This window comes from Podarcis liolepis (assembly GCF_965112155.1).
Source record: "Podarcis liolepis genome assembly, chromosome: 13".
Lineage (NCBI taxonomy): Eukaryota > Metazoa > Chordata > Lepidosauria > Squamata > Lacertidae > Podarcis > Podarcis liolepis.
Genome location: NC_139573.1, coordinates 24,965,525 through 24,993,399, shown reverse-complemented (window position 1 = coordinate 24,993,399; position 27,875 = coordinate 24,965,525). Strand labels below are relative to the sequence as shown.

Genomic DNA, 27,875 nt, shown 5'->3' with positions numbered 1-27,875 from the left:
CAGCTGGAGTCAGTCATGTTCTTTAAATGTGTTTTAAATGCATTGTGTGACTGTGTGCTAAACTAGCCATCCTATGCACACTTAAGCTGGGGACTAAGACTATGTGGGCAGATGTTCCTGGAGAGAACAGAAGACAATGAATTGCTCTAGGCAACCATTGCCAAGGAGACTGGAATGTTGTCAGTTAAAACTGGAGAGTGGCAGTTGGACTCAAGGGCAGGAAACTGGAGAGAAGGAAGAAGAGTTGTAGGATTCTTGAGAGTGAATTTGTAGAGATGGGAGCTGTGATCTTGACAGTGAAGGTAGGTAACAGAGTTTGAGCTAGAGACCGGGCAGTACACTCTGACCTCTGCCATTATCCAGGGGTCTATGTGCCGCTGGGGGGCTGCCACCCCATCATTCCAGGAAGAACCACACAGCAAGGGGGGACCAACCTGGCCACATCCATTGGTCAGAAAAGGAGCAGCTGCAGGGAACTTGCTTTGCCCCTCCTTGGCGGAAGGAACGTTTACAAGACCTTTGTAGCTAACATCTAGTCTTCAAGTTTACTTTTTTCCTCCTCTTCCTTTTGTGCCACACCTTTTACCAGGGACCATCTTATTCTTGATTATTACAAGCCGCTTTGGGAGCCCCTTTTGCCTGAAGAGTAGAATAACAGTAGTTTAAATAAATACACTGCTTGTGTCGTGAGGGACAGAATGGCTGAGAGGAGCAGGCAAACTGGAAGCCTGAAGCACAGAGGATCGTTAACCTTGTTGTGGTTCCCAGGCGATGCCACAGTACCAAGCAGCATCAACTACAGTGATCACATAATGAAGACGTCATTGGATTGTTGAAGTGTTTGTATTGGTTTCAAACTTCCGCCACAGGTAATCTCTGCCTACTCTAACTTGCATTGTGTTTCTAGTGTACAGGATCTTAATTACTGTCAACGGTCACCTATTCATCCCCAGCCTCCATAATTTTAGACATCTGTTGATTCTATCAAAGACTGAGGTCAGATTGACAAAGACAGCATATAGATATTTCTTGAGGGCACCTGCATATTTCTGTCTCAAATAGTTTAAGACAAAGCATTGTTCTATGGTTGACTTCCCCTGACAAAAGCATGCTTGTTGATCCCCAATGATATTGTTCTGCTCTGCTCAATTCTCAGACTTTTCCAATAAGTAACAAACATAGAGTTTGGATATAATGTCCAATAAACTGGGTGATTATTGGCCAGGTAAGATTTTCTCTCCTTTCTTAAAGATCGGGACCACAATACTTTTCTCCCAGTCCTTATGAGGGTTGCCTGTAGAGTTGACATATGTAAAGAGTTTTGCTAGTTTTGGAGCTCACTGATTCAAATTGTCCTGGAATCTGTCTCTGTTATTATTTATTTATTTTTCTCCTGGCTCGGTCCAGAATTAAAATACAACACTTGCTTCAAATGAGTGCCTCACAATTTGGGCATAAAGTAAGCACCAATCCCATATTTTGTTTCATTAAGCTAACAGGTCACCGAGTGTCAAAATTTTGTGAAATCCCTACTGATTGCGGCCTGTTCAATAGCTGATTGCATTTCAATATAAAACACGGTTTGTTTATATTTTAGCAGCCTCCGATAAAAGTGATGCTTCTCAGTCCATTCCCTCACCTTCAGATTGTCCGTGCTTGCATAAGTGAGCCTACTTAACATACAAAGATTGTGTCTCACTTTATTTTAAGATTCAACATTGCTCTGCTTTTACCTCAGCTTGCATTTCCGCTGTTGTACATTGGAGATCTCATGCAGCATGTCCTTTGTGATACCCTGAAAGCACACTAGCTCCAAGCAGAGAGGCTGAAGGTCGCTTTCCAATTGCTCTCCCACTGTAAAGTTCTTTACTCATGGTTGCACACAATGTAGCCTATAACACTCTCACCGTGTGTGTTTTTGTGTGTGTGTGTGTAAAAGTAAAGTTCCCTGCTGTCTTTTTCCACCTGGCGCTGTTGCAGAGAACCAGCCCGAGTTAGTAAATTAACTTAAAAATTAACTTAAAAAGACCTACAGTGGTACCTCGGGTTACAAACACCTCAGGTTACAGAGTCCGCTAACCTGGAAGTAGTACCTTGGGTTAAGAACTCTACCTCAGGATGAGAACAGAAATTGTGCGGCGGCAGCGGGAGGCCCCATTAGCTGAAGTGGTACCTCAGGTAAAGAACGGTTTCAGGTTAAGAATGGACCTCTGGAAGGAATTATGTTCGTAACCAGAGGTACCAGTGTACTGGCAAGGTTAATTGTCCATATATTTCATAGAAGGAAGATGTGAAATGTTCTCAGCACCCTGTTGCTACTGAATACCCGCCACTGCAGCCCTTTGTGCTAGTCAGGTAAATAATTTGAAGGCAGGGTGAGTTGATGGACCCAGAGCAGCCAGTAGCCACCCCCAAAGTAAGGCCCCCTCTGCTCCTCCCTTTCTTATGATCCTTCCTTGCAGGCACTGAGAGAATACTGAATCCCTGGGATAGTAGGAGGTGTCAATACTTCCTGTGCAGGATGCTGTGCCTTGGGACAGATAGAAAGGAGATGTGGTTGCTTAAAATAGCATTTCACCCCAGCACCCATTTTATTTAAGGAGAATCTAGCACTGAAAATGATGGCTGCCACCTGCTGGTTGCTGCATGCTATTACTGCTCTAGCATTTCAATAGTTTTTTAAGTTTTTAAAAAATGTAATCTTGATCATCTGAGAATAGGTAGAAAAAATTCTCCTGCCCTCCCAACCACCCATTCTCTTCTAATAATGTTTATGTGTGAAACAGTGATTTGGTCTGTTTAATTACTGTATTACGAAGTGCTTTTTCTGGGGGGTACGCAGGAGTACGCATACCCCTAAACATTTTGTGAATCTTTCTACTTTTGTCCATTTACTGTATTTATTTTTCCCAATCTGAAGTATAAAATGGTGATTTTCTTGAGTCAAAATGAGAGTACCCCTAAACATTTTTTTAGGGGGGGGAAGCACTGGTTTTATGAATACAGAATGAACTACCCTTGGCACCAATGATTCCAGAGAGAATTCTGTGTAGTTATTAAAAAGAAAGGTTGTGTTATATGGGAAGTCTCTGATTATGTATTAGCCTCACCCACGTGCTACATCATATATGCAAGCTCTGCATCAGCTAATCCAGAATCACTCCCTGTTCTGTGCTAATATTCACCAACGTGGATTTGAACTCACTTGATTCATAAATATTCTTAGGAAGTATGGGGAGAGTAGCCACACTCAGCCTCCCTTGCACTACCCTACATTTGTTGTGCTGCACCAGTTGCATTTCTGCCTCTTGTTGCCGATTCATGCCTCCGTCAAAAAAAGTTGGCTAGGTCAAGCAGCTTTTGGTGACCCTGCCCCACCCCGAGCAACTCCAAGGGTTAAAAAAAAACAAAACAAGGGAGAAGTAAAGGTGACCCCTAGAGAGGCACAGTAAACTGGGGAAAGGGGGAATTGCTGTTTACCCAGGCACTTTCCTGCTTCTGCTGCTTCTCTAATCTACTTCCTTGGATTGAAATATAAATACATATATGGAGGCAATCTGAATTCCAGTAAGAAGGCTGGGGATTCTGTGTGGTGGCATCTGCAATGGGGAGAGACAGCAAGTTCAGCTGGAGAGAAAACAAGAAACACACAAGCACCCCTCTGGTTTATGACAAGGTATATTAAACCAGGAGTGGGGATGACTATGTAAACTGATTATGAATGAATAAGTGTGTCCTATAGAGTTTGCAGGTTCTGAAATAAAAAAATATGTGCATCATGTTTTTTGTGCAAGAGTTGAAGCAGAATCTCTCCCCCCCCCCCCATTTTTAAAGAAAGGTATCGGACAAACTTCTATGACTGGGCTATTTCTAGTAATGGGTTCCACTGGGGTTTGGTGCCAGCTTGGCAACCTTATTGCATCATGTCCACATCCTACTAAATTGGGTTCCTGGTTAGATGATCACTGCTGAAACAGTGTCTGAACACACTCTACAGTGGTCAACATTAACTGCAATATAGGAGCACAATATAGTTGCTCCTCTTCCTGGTATAGCTGGAAGAATGATTGCTGTATGTTCAAAACCATCCTGGGTTCTTAGGAATTCGGATTGTCCCATTTTTGCTTTTCCCTGTTAAGGCTGCAGTCCTGCTTGTGTTGATTGCAGTTTACTTCTGAGTAGGTGTGCTTAGGGTCATGCTACAAGACAAACTTTTAAGTCTAGTATCAATGTTTAATAAACAGACAAATCCAAAAATTTAACTCATCTGGAACAGCACATGCAATTGAGCAATTTCCCTCATTGAACAACTGGCCAATTTACTATGGGTTAGATTTTAAAGCAAGGAAATTGAGGCTGTGCTGCCCCATAAAAACACAGAAGCTAAGCAGGGTTGGTTCTGGTTAGCACTTGGATAGTGGGAGGAAATGGCAATTAAGGCGTACGATCAACAAAGTGGTACAGTCCTCATGCAAGGACTGTATCACCTCACTTTTCATGTTGTAGAGACACTTGTCAGAATCTGACCCCTTTCCCAATAGGAAAATTGTACTGAAACAATTCCTGCAAATGCGTTAGAATAGCAGCAGGAGGCACAGTTCCTGGGTCTTACTATTTACTATGTGATCAGTATGTGCTATAATGGTTACCGCAAGGTTAATGACAAGAAAGGCAAAGTTTTGAAACAAACTTTCTACAACCTCCCCATCCCCCAAGCTTTGACACCACTGATATTTCTAAGGTCTTCTAGTTTGTTGTCTTCTGACCCTTCCTAATGTCCCTTGCTCCCAGAAATTGGGATATCTGAATATTCCTAGGGATCCCAGCAAGTCTCTGAACATTTGTGGTGATGGCACAAGAGCTGGTGGGAAGGATATGTCCTTCTGCAAGGGGATGGCAGAAGGAAGAACCAATCTTCCAGAATGAAACTTATCTTTCACAAGCGTCTGAACCATTGCCTGCTCTTTGTCTCTCAGTTGGCGTCGTCTGTGGCTGAGTCAGAAGTATTTTTCACCAGGTGGATGGTGTCACCATCAGAGTCACCTTCAGATGCAATTTGCTCTCTTCCCCTGGTATACATCTCTCGAATGCCATTGACCATATCCGATCCAACAGTGATGTTTTCCATAAATGCTTCTGCAACAAAACAAAAAAGTGAATTGATTGAGCTCCCAGACTAGTGATCTCAAGACTCCAAAATCCCATTATATTCCAGCAACAGATCCTTGCGCTCTCTTCTTATTGGAACCACAGGAGCTACAGCCAGACATTTGGCTTCCGAAAATCGTTTGAAAACCAGAGCACTCACTTCCGGCTTTCAGTCGTTCAGGAGCCAATTTGTTCAGGAGCCAAGGCATTTGGCTTCCAAGGTACAACTGTACTGAATTTAAATATATGTATATAATGCGGAATTCTTGTTCTTGTGTGTAGCATTTGGGATACACTCCAGGAACACTATTTTATAACTTGTGCACTGAAAGTGAAACGAAACCTGGAAGAGGTGAGTTATTCAGGGCAGGAGATGGTTATCAGGGGGGAACTGCACAGGTTACTTTCTGCAAAAACATCAGTGCAGACTAGCCCTGGGATTGGCAATCAGGTGAGCTAGACTGGAAAATTGGTTGGCACATTCTTACCTCCTCTTCCAGCTAAAGGGTTAACCCAAATTGATTTTCCTCTCCTTTTCCTCATGTAGAGCACAGCAGCAGCACCTATGAGCACAGCAGCAGCCAAGAGACTCAGGATCACTGCAGCTGCTGTAGAAGAGGCTGTGAAAGAAGCAGAGAGTAAAAATTGTCAGATTTGCTCCCCTAAACCCCTTAAAGTGTTCCTTAAGAATAGGCTGGATCACAGAAGTACCTGCATGTCCCTTGCACACTGCCCCAGCGTAGGAGTTGCAGATGCACTTATGGGGGCCTGTGGGGGCGGCATAGCATTCGGTGACTGATGCTTCTTCTCCAGTACATTGCACTTCATTCAGAAAGGCTGGGCCAACACTGTTGCCATATTGGTTTCCCGTCGGTGCCGACAATGCTTCACCACAACCCAGTTGCCGACATATCACCTTGGCTTCTTTAAGACCCCATCCAGAGTCACCAACAGAGACCCAAGTGCCATTTTGATTCAGTTCCACTCGCCCTTCACAGGAATGGGGGCCATTAGCCAATCGCACTTGCATAGGACCTGCAGGAAGAAAGAGGAAGAAGACACAGGTTGTTCCCTACTGAGGTGATGCACTTTGTGCAACAGTCTGCCCAGAAAGGCTTCCTTGGTACCCACTTCAATGCCATTTCAGCACTTTGAAAATTTGTCTAAGTTACAGATAAATATTTGAGTTTGCAAAACTGTTATGTTGGTGATATCTTCTTTTAAACACAATTTTAGAAAAAAAACCATTTAAACTTACTGATTATGCTTTAGGGAAGATCAGCGGCGTAGCGTGGGTTGTCAGCACCCGGGGCAAGGCAAGTAATTTGCGCCCCCTAACCCGGGGCAAGGCAAGTAATTTGCGCCCTCTAACCCGTGGATTTGCGCCCCCTAACCCTACAAATCTATGCCTATGAATGATGGTCCCTCTCTCTCTCTCTTTCTCATATTGCAATTGATTCCCATTTCCCCGAAGCTCTCACCCAGCGAAATTCGTGCGTAATTACGCTTCGCCATCCCTAATCCTGCCGCTTCCACCGGGAAATCATGACGGTGCGTTTCTCCCCTCCAAACTTTCCCCGGCCCTTTGCCGGCCGGTGCAGCCCTTTTGGCTACGAGCTCCCCTCTTTCTCTGCCTGCTTCCGACCCCACCTCCCCGTCCAGCCTCCCTACCTCCTGAAAAAAGGCGCCGGCGCCGAGCAGGACACCCCCGGCCATCGGAGAGAGGCGGGGCCGAGGGAGGCAAGCCAATGGGCGAGGCGGGGGTCAGTGGCCACGGGGGCGGGCGCTGCAGCAGTCCTCGGGTGGGCAAGGTAGGAGCAGGCGGAGGCTGGCCGGCCACTCTGACAATAGGGGCGGGCCGGGGGCACGACGGGGCTGGGCCCTCTGGACTCGTGCCCCCCCAGATGTTGCGCCCGGTGCGGCCGGCACCCCTGGCACCCCCCACACTACGCCACTGGGGAAGATCAGTCCAGTTAACAGAAAAAGTTGAATGCTAATTGGAGTTTGAATAATATTAGCCAAAATATGAGATATGTAAAGAAGCTTACAAATGTTGCATTGGTCACTACAGAATTTCCTCCTCCTGTTTTATATTTAATCGTTTGCACACCGCCATGATATTTCATGATATGGCAGTATGGAGATACTTTTACAAATAGTGCAACAAACTAAATGATAATATTTTTTCTCACAATCGCAGCTTTCTGAAGCTGTTTTTGTTTTTTAAAAGTTGGAGATTCATTCCAAGTTAAGGATTTATATGTGTTCTATATGCCCCGAAAGAGTTACCTGAACACACCACGCTAGCATCCTCTGAGTGATCACAGTCGTGTTCTCCTACGGAACGTCCCCGGCAGTCTCTCAGGGATGTTTCCGTGCCTGTACAATTCACATCATCCAGCCAGACGGGGCCAGGGCCTCGTCCAAAGTGTGCCCCGTGTAGGGCTTCCAAAGCAATGCCGCATCCCAGCTGCTTACACACAACACTAGCATCCGGAAGGCCCCATCCATCATCACACACAGTTCCCCACTGCTGCTGGTGCATGACTTCAACTCTCCCAGAACAGGAGTTTGGGCCATCTTCTAGCCTGATGTTAATCACATTGATGGTGGATGACTCTATAGAGAACCCAATATGAACAAAAATCAGTGCAGGTGTAAAGATGTGACTGGAAGGTTCCCCATCCACATAAGGGATGGGGGACTGTGAGCATAAGAGTTTATCTGCATCAACTGCCAAGCTCTGAAAATTAAAATACAGGAAATGCAGGCCCATCGCTTCAACTGGGAACACCAAGGATCTCATGACCAAGGAAAAAACAAGGAAAGCAAGAAGCTCAATGAAAGCAATTTCAAAGCAGGAGATGGAAAAACATGGCTGCTGTCCCAAGTCTGCTGTCTGACCTTAGGCAAGCTGAAATTGTGCACCTTTCACTCCACATCTTAGCACATGTCTTTTTGTGACATTCTCCCTGCAAGACCAGAAGTCTCCAAATCTTTCTGAGCCTCAGAATTATCCCCAGGCCACAGTGCCAGATTTATGCACAAACTAAATAAGTTATTATTTTGGGCCTCTGCTCATCCCTCCAAATATGAAGGGGTGTCTGCGTTAAATTTCACTTTTTACACAATTGGTTAAAAAATAAAACAGGCTCTGAAACAGACATTATACTGACATAACAAAAATATACTTAATGGCTACTCAGTTATTTGTCATTTTCTATACTGTGTTTATAAATCCATGCTGTCCACAGGTTTAGGTGCTGCAAAGCAGTTGCAGCAACTATTAATTTATATGGAAATTTCATTAGGCCAACTGTCCATAAGTTGTCAAACAGCACCAGTGGCAGGTGACCTCTGGTTCAGGTCAAATGCAGACTACATCAGGCTTGTTGCAAGATCTATATTTTAGTTTGATTGCTAGTTTTTACCTGCATCCTCATCTATGTACCAGTATATGCAAATATAAAGCCTAATTGTTCATTTTGTTAAATTTATAAGCTGTGCTTCCTCCCAGAGAAGCCCCAAATAGAAAGGACTGTTTCCATTGTCCCTTCTGTTAGACTAACACACATTTTTGATAATGCTATGTGGTGTCTTAAACTTGGCATATAGTAGGGCCTCAGGATGTCATAATACAGCCCTACCAGGCCACACCCCTCACTGTTTTTGCCTGACTGCAGCATGTCTTTGAGTTCTTGCTTGCCTAGATAGAGGAAGAATAGTGAGGTGTGTGTAGAAACTAATCTATGCAGAAGGGATTGTGCCTCTCAGGCTGAAAAATGTTCCCAAGCAATGTGGCGTCCTAATGTTGTGTGTCCTGGCATTGCATGTAGGGTCCTCTGAATATTGAGGGGGGGCACCCCCTAAAAAAATGATGGGGGGAGGGCAAAGTACCTCAGCCCCCAGGAGCTGGTGTCCTTGAGAGACACTGACAAGAATTTTAAGAACTTCGATACAACACAAATGGGGGTGGGGAAGGAAGTCAAAATGCCTTGTGCTAATAGTCCCTCTGCTCTTCCATCACATCCAACAGAGAATTTTTTCCCATCACTTCACCCCATCCCTGGGCATGTCATTCCCAACTCCCATTCTGGAAACAACAAGGTGGCCATAGCAGGTTACCTGAACAAACAACTCCTGCATCTTGGTCATGATTACAGTTATTGTTCCCCTGGGTATTTGAGCTGCACTCTTGGATGGCATCTTCTGTGCCTTTACAGTTCACATTATCCAGCCAGATGGATCCTGATCCACGTCCGAAATGAGCTCCGCGTGGGGCTGCTGAAGCCTTTCCACAGCCCAGTTGCCTGCAGATGACTTCAGCATCTTGCAAATCCCACGTACGGTCACAAACAGTTCCCCACTGATCACTGTGGGGCGGCCGGAACTCGATTCTCCCACTGCAGCGATTTGTGCCATTTACTAGTCTGAGATCATCTAAGAATAAAACGGGAGGGTCAAATGATTAACTCCACAGAGAACAACTCCAAGTGGCTCTTAAAAAAACCAATGTCACTTGGACTTGGATGAATTCTTTCCCTTTTCATCCTGGCTGACCTAAACAGCTGGCAGAAATCAGCAGGATCTGATGATGGCTCCCCATCATGAACATGCAGTCAGCTTCAGATTGTAGGGGAAACAAATAACAGACTTGTCAGTTGATCCTGTTTCACTTTGTAGATGACAAACTGCATTACTCTGCTGCCACTATGAGCTCGGACCAGTTTTAGTACTTTGCTGCTGGTATGTGTAATTGAAACATGCAATCAAATACCTCTTGTTTGTGAAACAAAGGGTGGCATGCAAAAATAATCTCCCTGTCTCAAGCAAGGAGCCACCATCACCAGAAGGAGACTTTGTAAGGAAGATGTAGGACAGACGTTTGGTGTTTTAAAAGAATGGCTCAAATCAGGGATTGCTGTGAAGATCAAGAATCCTTGAGAGGATTTATGGGGCTAGGAATGACCCGCTTGCCTTGTCACTGCCTCCTTTTTGTGTAGGATATTGCACCAGAGCATAGGGACACTGCCTAGGACTTGCAGATCAGAAGGTCGGCAGTTCGAATCCCCGCAACGGGGTGAGCTCCCATTGCTCGGTCCCTGCTCCTGCCAAGCTAGCAGTTCAAAAGCACGTCAAAAGTGCAAGTAGATAAATAGGAACCGCTCTGGCGGGAAGGTAAACGGCGTTTCCGTGTGCTGCTCTGGTTCGCCAGAAGTGGCTTAGTCATGCTGGCCACATGACCCGGAAGCTGTACGCTGGCTCCCTCGGCCAATAAAGCGAGATGAGCACCACAACCCCAGAGTCGGCCACGACTGGACCTAATGGTCAGGGGTCCCTTTACCTTTATTGCACCAGAGCAGATTACCTGAACATACAACACCAGCATCTTCTCCGTGGTTGCAGTCATTGGTTCCCAAAGGCTTGGCCTTGCAAGCAGTGAGAGAAGCTTCCGTTCCTGTACATTCGACATCATCCAACCAGATGGGATCGACTCCTCGCCCAAATTGAGCTCCACGGGGGGCAGCTATGGCTGATCCACAATCAAGGTACCTACACACAACGACGGCTTCATTTAGGTCCCAGCTGTCATCACACACAGTTCCATATTGGTTGAGATGAAACACTTCCACCCTACCAGAACACCGATGGCTGCCATTGACCAGCCTTAGCTCCACCGGATCTGGAATGGTAAAAGTTATAACATGGAAACACAAAGCCACAGATATTTCAAGAAGACTCCCAAGAAAGATGATGTTTCATTTTTACTCATGCTAGCATTGGTTATACCTAATCTCATCTGGACTGAGGCCAGTGCTATCCATTACTTTGACAAATTAAGGTTTTGCCAAAACTGTGTTTGCCAATAAATACATTTCTTTTTATTTATTTGCAAAATTTCTATGCTGCCCACATTAGGGGGAAGGGAAAACATCAAGGTGGTAAACAGCATTAATGAAAGTAATATAAAAGTACATTTTAGATAAGTACAAAACACATTACCCATCAGTAGAGCAGAACTGATGCATCAACATGGCTGATCACACCTCAAGGAGAGCTTGGGTGAACAGATGGGTTTTAAGCAGATTCCTAAATGCCAAAACTATAGGAGCTTACCTGATGTTCACTGGAAGCACATTTCAAAGGACTGGTGCCTTCACACTAAAGACCCTGCTCTTAGTAGACATAAGATGAACCTTGAGAACTTATGACACTGCTATGAGTACCTCTTCTAAGGATTGAAGTATCTGGGATATACAAGGCAAGATGCTCCCAGAGGTAAACTAATCCCAGTTGGTTCTGGGCTTTCTATACTAACAACAAGACCTTAAATGTGGCCTGGTGACATATTGGTGACCAGTGGAGTTATTTAAGCACAGATGTTGTTCACAGTATTCTCCTTTCCTGTCCCTGCTGATTATCTCCTGCAAAAGCCTTTTGGGGAATTTCTCAAACTTAAGAGGGAGATAGATCAGCAGTACATAGCACAACACCCAGCTTATGAGAGTCAGCAGACGGTCATAAAATAGGAAGCTGGCAGTGGATGGTGTAGCAGTTGAGCTGGAATTCGGCTGGGGAAATTTGGAATCACATCCCTGATTTCCCATATGACATGATGTCACTCCTATGTATAGCTACCTACAAATAGGCTCCCTTGAACTCAGTAATGCTCACTTCTAATTACATAGGTTCAACTTGTAAAATGAGTTCAGTTTTAACAACTTTTAGCTTTAAATTAGAAATGCAAAAAATCTTGCAAAGAAGGATTACCATTTAAACAGGCAGCATGAAGGACAAATTTCTTCAAAGCGAAAAAAGTACCCTTTGCTTATTTACCTCATTTTCAGTCTTCCTCTATGCAAATACAGTACAAACCATTGTAAAACTTGAAAGCTTAGTTATCATTCAGTCGCCAGATCAAAGAAAGTATTTCAGTTTCCCTGGTGCTCATTGCTCCTGCTCTAAAGTGCTAGAGCCATGTTCCCCTGCTATTCCTTCTCCACTATACATAGTCTAGGCAAAGAAGAAGACTTGGTCCTGCATCCCAGCCAACCCGAGATTGGAAGACAATGGCCTGCAGTGCAAGGTCTCCAAAGTTTCATGCAAGAGGGACGCAGGTTTATGTAATAGGAACATGTATGTTCCAAACCATTAAGCATGGAATATAATTTACCTGCACACTCAACACCAGCATCTTCTCCATGATTGCAGTTATTGATCCCCCAAGCGCTTGCTGGGCACTGACTGAGGGCTGTTTCTGTTCCTTGACAGTTCACATCATCCAACCAGATGGGCCCTGTTCCTCGTCCAAATGCAGCTTTTGTACGAGCTTTCAAAGCAACGCCACAGCCCAACTCTTTGCAGATGACCTCAGCCTGCTTAAGGCCCCAGCGATCATCACACACAGTGCCCCACTGATGATTGTGGAAGATCTCCACTCTTCCTGAGCAACGACTTGAGCCATTCACCAGCCTGAGTTCTGATGGGAAATAAAACATTGAAGGACGCCACTCATTAAGACAAGACATTATTGGCAAGGTTCTTGAACATCTTATGTCTAATAGCTAAAGAGGCTGCGCCTCATCTCACAAAGGGCATGAATACATCAAGTCATTTCTCTTCCCATGAGGAGAAGCTGTTCCCCATGCCATTTCCCTCAACGAATGCTGATGTTTGCCTCAGAAATGGCCATTTACATCCTCCCAAGGTGAATATCAAATTGAGAGTGGGGAGGGAATTTTCTCCCCCCCCCAATTTTTTAAAATTAATTTTCCAGATTTAAAACAAACATATCATCAAACATAAAAAGAAAACATAAACAAACAAACAAACATATATCCTAACTGTAGAAATGCCACTTTTGTTAACATTGTTAGATGACTTCCTCGACTCCCCCTGACTGAGTTTCCATATAAATCATTGTAGCAGTTTTCCAAAACTAATTTTACATAAAATTTACTTGGTCCAATTAACAACTTTCTTTCTTTTCATTTTAACTTTTATCCATAATATTCTACAACATCACATATTTAAATCCTAGGCCGATTTGATACTCATAAGCAATTCTATTTAAGTTATCTTAACATATTTAACTAAATAGTCTTTAAATTTCTTCCATTCCTCTTGATACTCCTCCTCCTTCTGGTCGCGGACTCTTCCGGTCAGGTTGGTTAGCTCCAAAACGTCCATCATCTTCATCTGCCATTCCTCCACTGTTGGTACTTCTTGTAATTTCCAATTTTTGGCCAACAAAATTTTAGCAGCAGTTGTGGCATACAAAAACAATCTAACATCTTTTGGGGGCAATTCCAAACCTATTATTCCAAGAAGAAAGGCCTCTGGTTTCTTAATAAATGTATATTTCAACATTTTTTCCAATTCATTATAAATCTTTTCCCAGAAGTCTTTCACCTTGGGACAAGTCCACCACATATGATAAAAAGTACCTTCTTTTTCTTTACATTTCCAACATAGATTTTCACTCTTATGATAAATCTTTGCGAGTTTTACAGGGGTTAAGTACCATCTATGGGGAGGGAATTTCCGTAAGGAAAACACAATGGAGGAAAGAATTGAAAACCCCCCAGACAGTCCTAATCTGGACCGGCCTTCCACAGCTGGTTCTATTACTCCTCTCTTTTAAAGAAATCTGACTGTGCATTTATTGCAGGGGTGGGGAACTTGTGGTTCTTGGCCTAATTTAACTCAGCCCATAGATATGGGGTGGCACAGAGGGAGAGAGAGAGAAGAGGGGAGAGAGGGGAGGGAGAGAAGGACAGTTATGCAGCCCTACAATGTTGTGAAACCTGGCCCATTTTGGTTCTACCCACTGCTGCATGCAGACCCTGGCAAGTTACTCCCATGAGAATATGGCCCTGAGAGAAAAAGGATTATCCATCCCTAATTTTAATGTATCATTTGGTTATGTCTCAGACAGAGTGCTCCTCTTCCTTGTTTGGAAACTGGACAACTTCCTGTGTAGTTGTTGAATATAAAACAGGGAACAAAGAAGCATGAAGAAAAAGTTAGCTGGTTTCTGGAGTGCTGAAATAGCAAGCTTGTTTACTTATGTTGTGAACTTCTTCTGTGGAACATGTGCTCAGAAAACAAATTGTGTATGTATCCATAAAAATAAAAACAAAGAGACAAAAATAAAAATAACAAAAACAAAAACAAAAACAAAAACAAAAAATATCAAAAACAAAAACAAAAATAAAAACAAAATAAAAACAAAAACAAAGTTTAAAGGGGTGGATGAAATTAGCAAGGTGTCCTGTTGAGCCTATCTAATGAGGGATGTGGAAAGGAAGGAAGGAAAGAAGAAAGAAGAAAGAAGAAAGAAGAAAGAAGAAAGAAGAAAGAAGATAGAAGAAAGAAGAAAGAAGAACGGGAGAAAGATCCATTGAAGATTGTTCTTCTTCTATAAGTATTATCAGTAGTAGAGCTCTGGAGAAACCCACTGTTGACAAAACAGCTCGTTTAACTTTTAGCCACTTTCTAAGGCCATAGTATGGCACTCCCTAGTGGTCTCCCATTACCTGAGCACACAGCACCAGCATCTTCTCCATGATTGCAATTATGTTCTCCCCAGGCTTTGAGGCGGCAGTCTCTGAGGGCAGCTTCTGTCCCTTTACATTTGACATCATCCAGCCAGATGTTGCCTTCACCTCTTCCAAACTGAGCTCCTCGGGGAGCCCCCAAGGCTACTCCGCAGTCAAGTTCCTTGCACACGACTTGGGCACTGTTCAGATCCCAGCCATCATCGCACACTGTCCCCCACTGCTGGTTGTGGAGCACCTCAACTCTCCCAACACAGCGACTTGTACCATTCACCAGTCTGATCTCATGGGGGTCTGAAACAATCAAAGGAATGGTTATTTTTTTCCACTTTCCAGTTCTCCAGCGTCCCTTGCCTTTGTTCCCATTTGTGGCAATGCATTCAGTAATACTGAGGTTACTCAAGTGTGTAACTGATCATTGTGAAAGCAATGCAGGTGCAGTACATGGGTCTGGTCATCTTGGTGACTGTGACCAAGAGGCTCTCTCCTTTACAACTGTGTCTTTGGCCTGGCAGGTTGGCTTCTGGAAATCTGATACCCTATTGTCTCCAAAACGACAAATAGTGGTTCAAACAGCTGGTGTCTAGGCTCAACTGGAAAAGATTGGCTGATTTTCCTCAGACTTATGTGTAGTAGCTAAGTGGTAGCCTTAGGCAAGCTGTTATATCATCATTGTGACCCTTCTCCATGTGACTATGAAACATTCTGTTCACTGCAGATGCTCTATCAGCTGTTAGCAAAAAGGACTTGTATCTGGTTGGTTTCCCAGCTCATTATCTCCCCCATCCACTGCAGTCTAAGTTTGACAGATGGGAAAATCACCAACAATCAGCTAATCGCTGGGACTTGCAGAGGGCTTTGCAAGGGTCTTTCCTTTGCAAGACCTGACAATCAGCTGATTGTTGGACTTTGTGAAGACCTTGGCAAAGCTGTTTGCAACATGCTCCACAAGACCTGAAAGTCTTGTGGAAGGCTTTCCTAGCACCATCATTATATATCTACGCTGGCTCCCAGTACGTTTCTGAGCACAATTCAAAGTGTTGGTGCTGACCTTTAAAGCCCTAAGCGGCTTTGGCCTTGTGTACCCAAAGGAGCATCTCCACCCACATCGTTCAGCCTGGACACTGATATTCAGCTCCGAGGGCTTTCTGGTAGTTCCCTCACTGCGATAAGTGAAATTACAGGGAATACAGGGCCTTCTCGGTAGTGGCGCCCACCATGTGTAGCACCCTCCATCAGATGTTAAGGAGATAAAGAACTACACAACATATAGAAGACATTTGAAGGCAGCCCTGCATCAGGAATCTTTTAATGTTTGATATTTTATTATGTTTTTATAGGTGTTGGAAGCTACCCAGAGTGAATGAGTAACCCAGCCAGATAGGCGGTGTATAAATAATCAAAATTATGGAAGTTTCAGTCTAGCTAGTCCTTGCCACTGGCTGGTAGGGAGGTGAAAAGAAGCTGAAGTTTGCAATTGCTTTTGGTGGAACTGGCACTATTTTAAATACTTGCATTATCTTTCAGGGTGATTGCCAAACACTTCTGCCATCTTTTTAGGCCACAACCTACTTCCTTCAGAGCTTTCATCTAGATAATTTACCTTGGTAGAATACCTGACTGTAATGAAGAATGGATTTGAACTACATCACATAGTACAAAATTACCTGAGCACTCCACACTTGCATCCCTGCTGTGGTCACAGGTATGCTCTCCCCAGGGTCTTTTTTGGCATTCACTCAGAGCTGCTTCTTTTCCTGTGCAGTTAACTCTGTCTAGCCAGATAGTACCAGATCCTTGGCCAAACCGTGCGTTGTCTGCCACTGTTACAGGTTGTCCACAGTCCAGTTCCCTGCACACGACGTGGGCATCATTCAAATCCCAATCAGAACCACAAATTGTTCCCCACTGCTTGTTGTGATACACCTCGACCCGCCCTGAGCAGCGACTTGTGCCGTCCACTAGGCGAAGCTCTGATGGGACAAAAAAAGAGTTTAAACCCCAAAAAAGTAATCCAGCAGAGAATTCCTTGAGCAAGAATAGGTGGATAATATCACTGAAACACCTTGGGGCGGGGGGAAGTGGGCATAGGTTTGGATTAGATGACTTACAAGAGACCCCTCCCCAATCTATGATTCCATTCTTTGAAGTACAGACTTGTTGGACTCTTATTGGCGAGGATTATCCACTAATACAAAATAGTTGAACAATAATATCCTCCCATGCTCTTTGCTTCATTTCTGATTGGGGGAAAGTGTGCCTTACCTGCGCATACAACACCGGCATCTTCTGTATGGGTGCAATCATGTACTCCCCAGTCTTTTGCTTGGCATTTGCTGATGGCAGTCTCTGACCCTGTGCAGTTAACGCCATCCAGCCAAATGGGACCAGTTCCTGCTCCAAAACGAGAACCTCGTGGGGCTGATATAGGAGTTCCACAGCCAAGATAACTACACACGACTGCAGCGTCATCAAGGTCCCAATCGTCATCACATATGGTCCCCCAGAGTTTATCGTGCAGGATCTCAACTCTCCCAGAACAGTGATTGGGGCCATTTATCAGTCTGAGCTCAGGGGGTTCTGAGAATGAGGAAAACATTGAGAAATAATGGACAATATTTTTTTTGAGTTAGTTTCATGCATAACTGTTTCCACCAATTCTCTGTCCTCTGCTACACCACAGTCTTATTTTGATTCTCTGGGATGCCTACAGATATTCACAGTGTTATGAGTCTGTGGGTGCCAGAGTTTGTGAGTGCTGTATTTCCCTAAATTCCTGGATCTAGTATATGTTGGCATTTAATCAATGCTTGGGGTGTTAATTAACTGTGTGAATTAAGTGATATACTAGAAACTAATTTCCTGGAATCAGCAAGTGTAAAAAGCTAATGAAGACAGGCCAGCCACCCTTTGCCCTTCATTCTGGTACCCATTTAGATTTGAGGAGCAAGCCTGTAATGAGTGTGGAATAACCAGCCTCATTTAACCAAATGCTTAAGTCTAATTAATGCACAAAGAAGTTAAAGCCAGACTTAGCTATGTCACTTCCCCTCACCTTGGGATAAAATGGACAATTAAGTCTTTGTTTCCTTCAGTCTACCTTTTTGGTGTGTGAGGACATATGAGCTGATTGCTCCAGCTTAGCCGCATGGCTTTCACCAGCCTCTTTTGTTTCAGACCAGAATGGAGTCCAAAATTAGCATTTCCCTATGCCAATAGTTTAGGAGCTTTTACCATTTTGTAACCAAGCTACATTTTACTGCCTGTGCAACCCATCTGACTGCTGTATGGAAAAGCACATAAGTGTGACCTAAGGAAGGTTTGTAAGTAAACCAATTCATAGCTTTAAAAACATGTTTTTCTATGATAGGATTAGTAGGAAACTTTGGAAGAAGCTTTCAAGCAGGTCATCTTTGGAGCTTACTTGGAGGGGCACATTTTTAAAGGTTTTACAGCCTATATTTCCATGCTTTATTTTGTTACATGTTTTGCCATGTTACATCTCTGTTGGGGTTCTTTCACCAAAGAGTACTTGGCCCAAACTAAGCAATTCATAGCACAGAGGCCTCAAACATCTGAGTATTAAAGCTCTCCTACCACAACCCATATTATGGTCTCACTCCAGTTTGGGTTCCTGATGCTGTTAAGGTTATATGTCATTTGGCTGCTAGTTCTAGACTAGGCACTACTTTCCCATGGTTAAATGAGTAGCTGAAATATATATTCTCCAGGCTCGGGGACAGAGTATGTGATTATTATTTTAAATTTTCATAGTTCCTTAGTTGTACAAATCCATAGATTATTACCTTCACACTCCACACCAGCATCCTTGCTATGGGCACAGCTGTGTTCTGTCAACGTTTTTGGCGGACATTTCCTTAGACTGTCTTCATCCCCTGTGCAATTCACTTGATCCATCCAGATGGGGCCAGATCCCTGTCCAAATTTAGCTGCAAGAGTTGCTTTTAGAGCAGCTCCACAGCCCACTTCCCGGCACACAACATGGGCATCAGCTAAGTCCCATCCATTGTCACACACTGTTCCCCATCTTTGGTTATGAAGCAACTCGACCCTGCCAGTACATGGAGACGAACCACCTGCCAGTCTCACCTCTGTTTAGAGAGAAAAGGGAAAAACATAATAATTCACCTTCTCAGCAAAACCAATGATCCTTTCAGTATTTCACCCTTGTCAGTAGCCCATCAGATTCCTTGTGCATGTTGAACATGGAGTATTGATGGAATCCATTTTCTTTGGTGTGTTCCCAGAGTTCCCAGAGACAAAGCATCACTAGTGGACACTGTTGTTTGGTTTCTATCTGCCATTTTTAATCATCCCTGACTGACGTATCTCCTCCATGAAGTAACTCAATGGTTATCAACCTTTCTAGGTCCATGGCAAATGTGTTATATTGAATGAATGCTGTGAGTGCGACTCCCCGCCCCTCACTTTTTTCCACCCTCCCCAGATCAGAGCCCTCCCATAAGAGTTAGAGAGAGAGAGAGGATGCATGCACACCTCACTGTCCAAGGGGTCTGGGTAAAAATAAGACTCATTAGAATTAATCTGAGCCTTGAAAAGCACATAGAGCAGAAAGAGGAAGTGGGAAAGTGTGTCACACCTTCGACTTCCTCCTCCAGCTCTATTTACATTTTGAAGGCAAAAAAGGTAACCATCCTCACCACCTTATGACTAAGGGGGTGGGGTGGAGTCAATGGCTTCATGTGTTGGGATGGATTTGGAAGGTAGGTTAGGATATATGATTTATTTATTATTCTTCCTCTTACTCGAGTAAGATTAGCATCTGGTTTAGCAGAGTTAAAAAATATATGCCACCCTTTGCAGCATTAACATGGAAACTTGGGACAAAGCTGTGCAGCTTTCTAAAATTATCCAGGATGCCTTTGGGAGACTGGAGCTTCCCCTTTATTTATCCCTATATAAATAAAATAGCAACACAGAAGTCTGTAATGTAACAATATAAAACTATTGTTTACTTACATAAATCTGCAGACTTGATTCAAGGCAAAATAGACATCTAGATTACAAAATACATGGTTTAAATCAAAGATGGTGCCTGTGCTCAGGGGCATACAGACCATGCATCCTATCCCTATGGCTGCATAATGAGAAAGGTCTCAGGCAGCTTTCTTTTTAATCACACTCATTAACCGCATCTTGATTTTGTAACAATAAATGCAATTCTACTTTTTTACCCAGACTGGACTCTGCATTTGATTGCTATCCTAAATTTCACTGCAACATCCCCATGATGTGCTGTGACTCTAGAACACAAATTTTGAAATTCACACCTCCATGGGCATGTAGGGATGCACATCTGATCAAGGACATGTGTTTACCTTGCTGAATAACCTACCTGAGCAAAGAACGCCAGCATCTTCTCCATGATGGCAGTCATTGTCTCCCCAAGCCCTTGCTGGGCATTGGCTGAGGCCTGATTCTGTCCCTGTGCATCTGAGTTCATCTAGCCAGATGCGACCAACTCCTCTTCCAAAATATGCTTCACGGTGGGCTGATATTGCAGCTGCACAGCCCAGTTGCCGACATACTACTCTGGCTTCCTCGATGCCCCAGCTGTCATCACAAACAGTGCCCCACTCTCCATTATGGAGCACCTCAACTCTCCCACTGCAGCGACTCGAACCATTCACCAACCTGATCTCAGCTTGGGCTGGTTCTTCAGGAGGTGAACTCCAAGCTCCACCACCTAGGTACACAAGTTTCAGAAAGTGGATTAGCCATTTTAATTAATTTTAAATTGACTTTAACTTTTACTTTAATTTTAATTTCCCAGTCAAATGATCCAGATTGTGCTCCAAAATACATTTTCCTTCAGTTAGTTACACCTTTCCCACTGCTGCAAAATAAATAAGGTGTCGTAGCAGTAGCGAGCAGTTGGCTGGAGTGTTACTACGCAATGAGATGAATAGCAATGATTTTATTTTATTGATTTTATTGTTTATATCTCTCTTTCTTTTAAGCTAGCTGAGCTTCTCTGTCTGTCTGTCTCTCAGCATTCAGACCTGAGGTTATAATGCTAGTGTTTCTGTCCCATTCTACAACATTCTTTTTACACTGCATTTCCTGTTGCATTGTGGAACGATGTCTTTTTGATCGCTATACCATGTTGCACTAAATTTCATTCTCACCAGTGGGTGGCATGTGACACATGTGTGCTTCTGTTTCTCTGCAATTCACCCTTGAAAACGGTGGGAAAGAACTGTGTGCTCAGAATACGGCCCCAATTTTCATCCCATGATTTTTTGGGGGTGAACAGGCTTGCAAAATATTTTTTTTTCCTGGAAGCAATGAACATAGTGTCGGCATGCAGAGGGTCACAAGGCCAGCTGGCTAGCCCCAGCTGGGTCGTCTCCTTCCAGCCGTCCCGCTGTGAAGACCCATTGGCTTCTGCTCCGAAGTAAACCAGTGACCCAGGCTTCAAAGCCAGGACACACTATATTAGCAGAGCAAGCTGTGCACACAGAATAGGCGTGAGGCTTGTGGAAGCATACTACAACCACGTATTTATTAATCATAAATCAGGACAAAGAAACACGTTGAGTCTCTGTCTTCTCGCGAGAGAGTCCAAAAGCAATAACAATAACACAGCGGAATAGAAATTTCCCAACACATAGAACTTCCGCTGGGTTTGCAGAAGCAGCTTTTATATCATGTGGAAGATTGCACATTACATGAAAATTATTAGGCAAGTAAACATCAGGAAAATGAAATGGTCTGAATGCAGCCCTGCCTCCCCCCTTAACTTAGCTGACTTTAGCTGACCTTCACCAACAAAGTGAAGTTTTTGCACAATTCATATATTGACAGCTTATGGACACAGACTTTCTTTGGATAAATACAATGACATTTAGATTGAGTTTACACAGAATATACTGAGTTGTTGATAATTATATGTATATTAGGATAATAAGAACATACACATCTGTATATTAAAGGATGGTATTGTAACAATATTTTTTTTCATAATAATAATTAATGATGATGATGATGTTTTGGCACCAGGGAGGAATAGCTTAATACTCAGGCTTCAGATATCCAACTCAGTTTTCTCTTATTTTCACTTCCCATGTCCCTCATCAACTGACCATTTCTTCCAATTGACAGTTAACTGTCCTGTGTTTCTCACTCTGCCCCCACCCCCGTTGATAAACTGTCAACAAGCAGTTGCTGCTAAAGAGGCTTGCAACATATTAACAGCACAAGGCTCCGAACTTTGACAGTTCCACTCTGACATCAGCAGAGGTCACAGTATTCGTTTCCAAAGCACAGAACACAAACATTTGGCATTTGTCCACACTATGCCATTATCTACTTTTCCAGTAGGGATAGGCAAATTGTCAATTTCAGTTACTCCCTCTTTCTCATTTTTCTAATCTTAAATTGACTCCTCCACTTTTCCATCTCACACTGATTTTTTTAAAACAACAACAACAAAGTCGTGTAATTTCACCAGCATTTCAGTGCAAATTTCTCATAATACACAAACATTTTGTATGTGATTTTGCTTAAGATGCTCCTCTGAACACGTGCAGCATGATTTTCCCTACCGCACTGTTTTTTCCACTACTCCATGCCTGATATCCTTTGTACACTACATTTCCTCTTCCACCACCTCCTCCTCCTCCTCCTCTCTCTCTCTCTCTCTCCCTCTCTCCCTTTTCCTCTTTCCCTTCCTCCCTTACTGGGTGATTCACAATTGGTATACCACTTCTTATTTCCCTACTTGGGACCCCACCCCGAAATTCCCATTTGGTACAGACCCACTAGCCCTTCCCACTGTGATTTTGTAACCTTGGTACACCCCACTTCCCCCCTGCTCCCTGCTATCATGAATCATTTGACCACATTGTGCCAGTCTAACATGGTACACTTTCCTTCCTGTATTCAAGGAATTCTGTCTTAGTACACTACTTCCCCTTAACTTTCTAGCTCTCTTACACACACACACACACACACACACACACACACACACACACAGACACACACACCCCACATTTCTTCCTCCTTCTCAGACAAACATGCATGAACACCCACCTTCCCTTCTCTCCTTCACAAATACACACTGAACGTGTATTCCCCCACCCCAGGCACACATCCATACATTTGCATCTCTCTCTCTCTCTCTCTCTCTCTCACACACACACACACACACACACACACACACACGTATGCACACAGACAACTTATCTCTCTCTCACACACACCTTTGCTTCTATTCTGAAGTCCAATTTGCACACACACAAACACAAGTGTATATAAAATATGATATATAATTGAAGTGTTATGGGGGGGGTGGAACAGGTGAGGCCCATCTTGGGAAGCAGTTTCTGTGCAGCAGAGGTATTTTTATCCAAGAGAATTGCTGCCTGCCTAGCCCCCTTCCTGTTGTGGACACCAGCCATCCCCTTCAGCCTTTCTGACCCTACCTTCATCTTAGCTCCCAAGGCAGCAACAGCCACAGCAGGTTCCCCAGAGGCTGCCTCAGCTCACCCACCTGCTCACTTGCTCTCACCCCTCACAGGTGAATTTCTGTCTGCCTAGCCCCTTTCCATGTGTGGTGGTGGAACCACCTTCCCTCTTAAATTTCTGTCCTCTCCTCAGCTTGCCTCCTAGCAGTGGTTAGGGCAGGCTTCCCTCAGGCTGCCTTGGCTTGCAGTGGTACCTCGGTTTTTGGATGTTATCTGTTCTAGAAGACCGTTTGAGTTCCAAAATGGTAAAAAACCAAAGCATTTACTTCCGGAAGCATTTTTTAATGGAAAACTCAATATGGAAGACGTGTGGCACGTTCGACTTCTAAAAGTGCTCGAAAACTGAAGCATTTACTTCCGGGTTTATGGCATTCGAATTCTGAAACATTCGTCAATGGAGACATTCAAAAACCGAGGTACCACTGTACTGTAATGGGTTTTAGCCAATATGTGCCTCTGCCAATCACACACACACATATATATATATATATATATAGTCGAAACTGCAAAAAATCTGCAAAGTCATGGGGTGGTAGTCAACTGTGATTTACTCTTTGGTTGAGTTTTTTCCTTCAATTGTCTGCCTACTTCTTGATCTTTCAATCTCTCTTTAGCTTTAAAATATTGAAAGATGACAAATATAAGGATGTTATGGATAAATATTGGCAAAATACAGACATCTTGGGGGAAAAAAATGCAAATAAGGAAAATCAGCCCCCCCCCCCAAAAAAATAAGTTGATCAATGGGCAGAGCAATCCAACCAGCTTCCTGGTTGGGGGAAAAATTACTACAGGACCACCACAACATCCAGAGTTGTAATGGCTCATACCAGCTAGGTCAGGTGGTGTGGCAGGAGGCAGCCTTTTCTGCTATTTTCCATCCATTCTCAAAAATTCCTCCCACTGATGACAATTGGAGGGATTTCACAACAATGGCTCTAGGTCTGGCATCTTTTCACAATCGGCCTGGGGCCAGTCTGGAGAAAGATAAGGCAGAATCATGGCCTCTTCTGTCCTGCTCCCATTTCTGGTTCTACATGCATAGAAAAGCACCAAGAGAGCTTTCCTCCACCACCCTGAGAAGGCCTCTGTCAAGGCAAGTGGCAAGGCAAGTCCACAGTGTCCTACGGCCCCTCAGCTATGCTTCAACAGAACAAAGGACAGCTCTCTAAATGAGATAGCAACATGTGGATAGACATCAAATTAGAATAATGAACAATCAAATTAATTATTCCAAAGGCTTGGAAATAAACTGAGTTCCTTAGGAATCTCTCTGCACATTGAATTTCCTAATTTCCTTGTGGTAAGCAAGATTGGTTTATAAGCTTACTGACCAAAGTAGAAATACTTCTTACCAACTTGCATTTGTGTTCCTATGACTATTTTTTTAAAAAAAGACAAACAAATCCAGCAACATCTCAAAAAACTTTGCACTATCAGCATTGTTCTTTTTCAAACAAAATAGATGGTTCTCTGAAACATTGAGCAAGCCTCAGATTTCATAACCTCTGGACAAAGGACACTTTCTCATGCAGTGCAAAACTAGAAAAAGATGAGCATAGCTCACTGGCTGATTTGATCTATGAGAGACCTTGCTCTGAAACCCTGCTAACATTATTAGTACACTAGTCGCAAACCCAGAAAGCTTTAGTGCAATGGTGAGCTCCAACAAGTGTTGATTGCGCTTCTCTACACCAGCGCTGTCCCCTGGAGCCTTCCACTCCCTTTTAGAAAGCAGCTACAGGTGTACAATTGTTTCTGGCCCTGAGAACCTCTTCCTCTGGAGGATCTGGATTTGTACCTTTAAGTTTGGATTTCTCAACATAGTTCCTGGGTAGCCCTGTCCTCCAAATTGTTTTGTTTTTTAAAAAACCCTCCCTCCCGCTGTATTCAGGGCTGGGTTGGAATTCGCCCATTAGACAAATTTGCACTGGTCTGAAGGGTTTTGCCTGTCTCATAGCAATCATCACAACTTTGGTGGTTTAGGCATTGGGCGATCTTAGTCTTGGATGGAGGGGAGGTTGTAGCTTCTACCTCCCCCACTTGAACAAGGCTACCCCGTTAAAGGGATCTGGGAAGCAGTTGCTTTTGTCCATATGTCCAGATCGGGGCTTGGGCCACGGTGCTCCCCTGTAGGGATCCCACTATTTGATGTAAGTCATAGGAATCCCCACTGCTGAGTTGACCCTTGATGTCATTTCCAGCAGGCTGGCCAGAAGTAAATGGTTACCCATTGCCTATGCTAAGCCTTTTCATCTGTAGTCAATAAAGTTGTGGCCTGATCTGATTCCATTTTGATTGTCTGGTGTTCCTTTTTCTATCCCAGCAAGTGTCCCGGAAACCCAGTCTAAATGTCACTAGTGGCCGACAGATTTGTTATAGCCCATTACTGAAAGTCTTCTGATGCTTTACCATGTGAGACATAGTTCACCAATGTCTGGAACATCGCTTTGTCAGAATGCTTGACCAGACACAGATGGTTGGTCTGAGGAGAGGCTAAATCCATTTAAGACTTTGCATTTGTGGGGTAAGTGAGGTAGAAAATCTCACCCATTATATACTCCATTGGGCAAGGTTTTGCCCAGTATCTTCTCTGTGTAATGGGCTCATGGGAAAAAGCTGTCCCATGAGCCCTTGCTGAAGAGGGGAGGGGAAAGCATATATAAGGCTGCTTCCGCTGGAGCTCACAGCCATTTTGCTTTGAGAGCTTCCCATCTGCCCACCCTCAGGTTACAGCCTTCACTGAGCAATTCTGAGTCACTTGTTGACAGGGCCGGAAAGGAACTTTTCTCTCTCAAACTGATTGGCACTTGGTTGGCCCCCCCCCCCACTTTTCCATCAGTGAAATTATGTTTTTTCTTTGTTATGTGGAAGAACGTTGTTTGTATGAGGGCAAAAATGGCATTGGTCAGGATCAACATTGTATGGGGACTCCCATAAGGGGCCTGAGGGGAGAATTGACCATGGCAAACCTAAGCATGGGTTCGGTATTGGAATCTAAACCCTAGTCCCCCAGTGAGAATTTGCTTGCTTGACTTGCACTACGGCAAGGTTCAACACTTGACGACTCCCATTGTACAGGTTTGGAGCGATCCAAAACCAGCGGATCCATTCCATCAACATGGGGGTTGTGGAATGATGAACTCATCCTGGGACCCGATGCCATGCCAACCCTTGCCTTGACTGCTGCTGTCAATAAAGAATTAGCCTGATTTTATGCCATCACCGCTGTACAGTCTGGTTATTTTGCTGCTTTCATAATGTGCCTGGGGAAAAGGCATGTAAGGACATATAGCCACCCTATGAACGACTTACATGGCTAGCGTATTTGGTCTACCTCTCCCTCTTCCCCCAGTTAAGAAGGAACACACAAGTTACTTTTCCTCATATTAATCTACAGTCTCCCTTTCTATAACAACTGGAGATAAAATGAACATGTCCTAGTTTTCAGTTTCTAGCAGCAGCACTTAATGAAGGCTCTATCTGAATCCTACAGGAGAGAAAGTTAATTAGTGATGAGAACACACTGCACATGCTCAGATACCCATCAGTTTGTTTTTCACTTATCCTGAAATAAGATCAAGACTAAACCTGGAGAGGGCTGACTTAAGTGGTTTTTTTATATATTGTGATGATTGAGCCTTTGCAGTCTACCAATGCATTGCAAAAAGCCAGATTATATACTCAGGATCTATTAATAGTAGGGTATAACTAAGTACTCCTGAATCCAGAGTATTGATTTGTGCTTAAGTACCAAAAAAAAGTTTCATTTATCAAGTCAAGCATTCTTTGCAAGAACCCCTATAACTATCAGACACCAGACCAGGCAAAAGTAGACCACAATCCAATTTCTCACCCTATCAGGTTTGCTGGATCAGACAAAAAGCTACCTACTTCATCTTTCTTTCCAAGAGCTCCAGCAACCAGCAGGCACCATATGGTCCACCAGAATTAGTCCAGTGGGTCATCATTCCCCTTGCAAATATTTTCTAGCCACTGCTGATCTAGTGAGATCTTTAACAGCCAAGCAGTGGGATTTTGTAGGCACTGATGGTGGAACAACAGCAGTGAGAGAAAGAGTTGCAGGCACCCATTTGCTAATATGCAACTTAAAAGAGACGACAAGGCTCAACTCACCCCAAAGAGATACCAAGAGAATAAGGACCATCGCCACCTGTCCCAGCCATCTTCCTAGAGAGTTCCCCCAAAAGGGGAGAGTGCAGGCAGCCATAGGTCCTAGGGACTCAACTAGGTGAGAGGAGGTTTCTCACTTGAATGGAGTGCTCAGATCCTGAACATTTGGGCTGCAGCTTGTCCTGATGAGATACGCACACAGGTCAATGCCACGGGCAAAGGTTGGGAGGCAAAATGCTCGGAAGGGGCTGGTGGAAACTGAGAGGGAGGAGCATAATCCAGTGTAACTTGGCTGACAGCTGACACTGCTGTTTTTACCATTTTTGACATTGTGAAACAACTTTCGGTTCCCTCAAATGGCTAATTTCTCTCAAGGCTTCAGTATTTTCTCCAAGGGTCTTTATAGCTGAATCCTGAGTGTATCCTTGGGGCTTTGTTTGAGTCAAGTCTCAGCCCCGTTACTAGTGTCAGGGATCCTTTATGGAATATGTGAAGGAATAACACAAGTGCCTCTGAGCATCTG

The 27,875-nt window shown here is 43.8% G+C and overlaps 1 protein-coding gene across 2 annotated transcripts; it reads right to left on the bottom strand.

The window, feature by feature from the left end:
* Positions 1–4,212: 4,212 nt before the first annotated feature.
* Positions 4,213–27,637, bottom strand: SSC5D (scavenger receptor cysteine rich family member with 5 domains). 2 transcript variants are annotated; one of them, XM_083470552.1, is made up of 13 exons: positions 27,356–27,637; positions 20,086–20,436; positions 18,515–18,820; positions 16,974–17,288; positions 16,376–16,681; positions 14,688–15,002; positions 12,323–12,628; positions 10,517–10,831; positions 9,274–9,588; positions 7,438–7,767; positions 5,860–6,183; positions 5,637–5,768; positions 4,213–5,136 (listed from the first exon to the last, which is right to left on the bottom strand). In XM_083470552.1, exons 1-13 carry the CDS (start codon positions 27,447–27,449, stop codon positions 4,973–4,975), a joined length of 3,573 nt encoding a protein of 1,190 aa, XP_083326678.1. In that variant the 5' UTR covers positions 27,450–27,637; the 3' UTR covers positions 4,213–4,972. The 2 variants fall into 2 exon arrangements, with proteins under 2 accessions (XP_083326678.1, XP_083326679.1); XM_083470553.1 differs by lacking the exon at positions 27,356–27,637 and adding an exon at positions 21,669–21,708.
* Between the last annotated feature and the right edge of the window lie 238 nt (positions 27,638–27,875).

Bases quoted from the DNA above. Each gene is read 5' to 3' on its own strand.
- SSC5D (XM_083470552.1), bottom strand. From the start codon at position 27,449: ATGGCTGCCTGCACTCTCCCCTTTTGGGGGAACTCTCTAGGAAGATGG. The intron at 16,682-16,973 runs GTAAGGCACACT...TTGTCCCATCAG, and splicing joins TGCCGGTGTTGTATGCGCAG to AGCTTCGCCTAGTGGACGGC. The intron at 9,589-10,516 runs GTAATCTGCTCT...TTTTATTCTTAG, and splicing joins TGCTGGTGTTGTATGTTCAG to ATGATCTCAGACTAGTAAAT.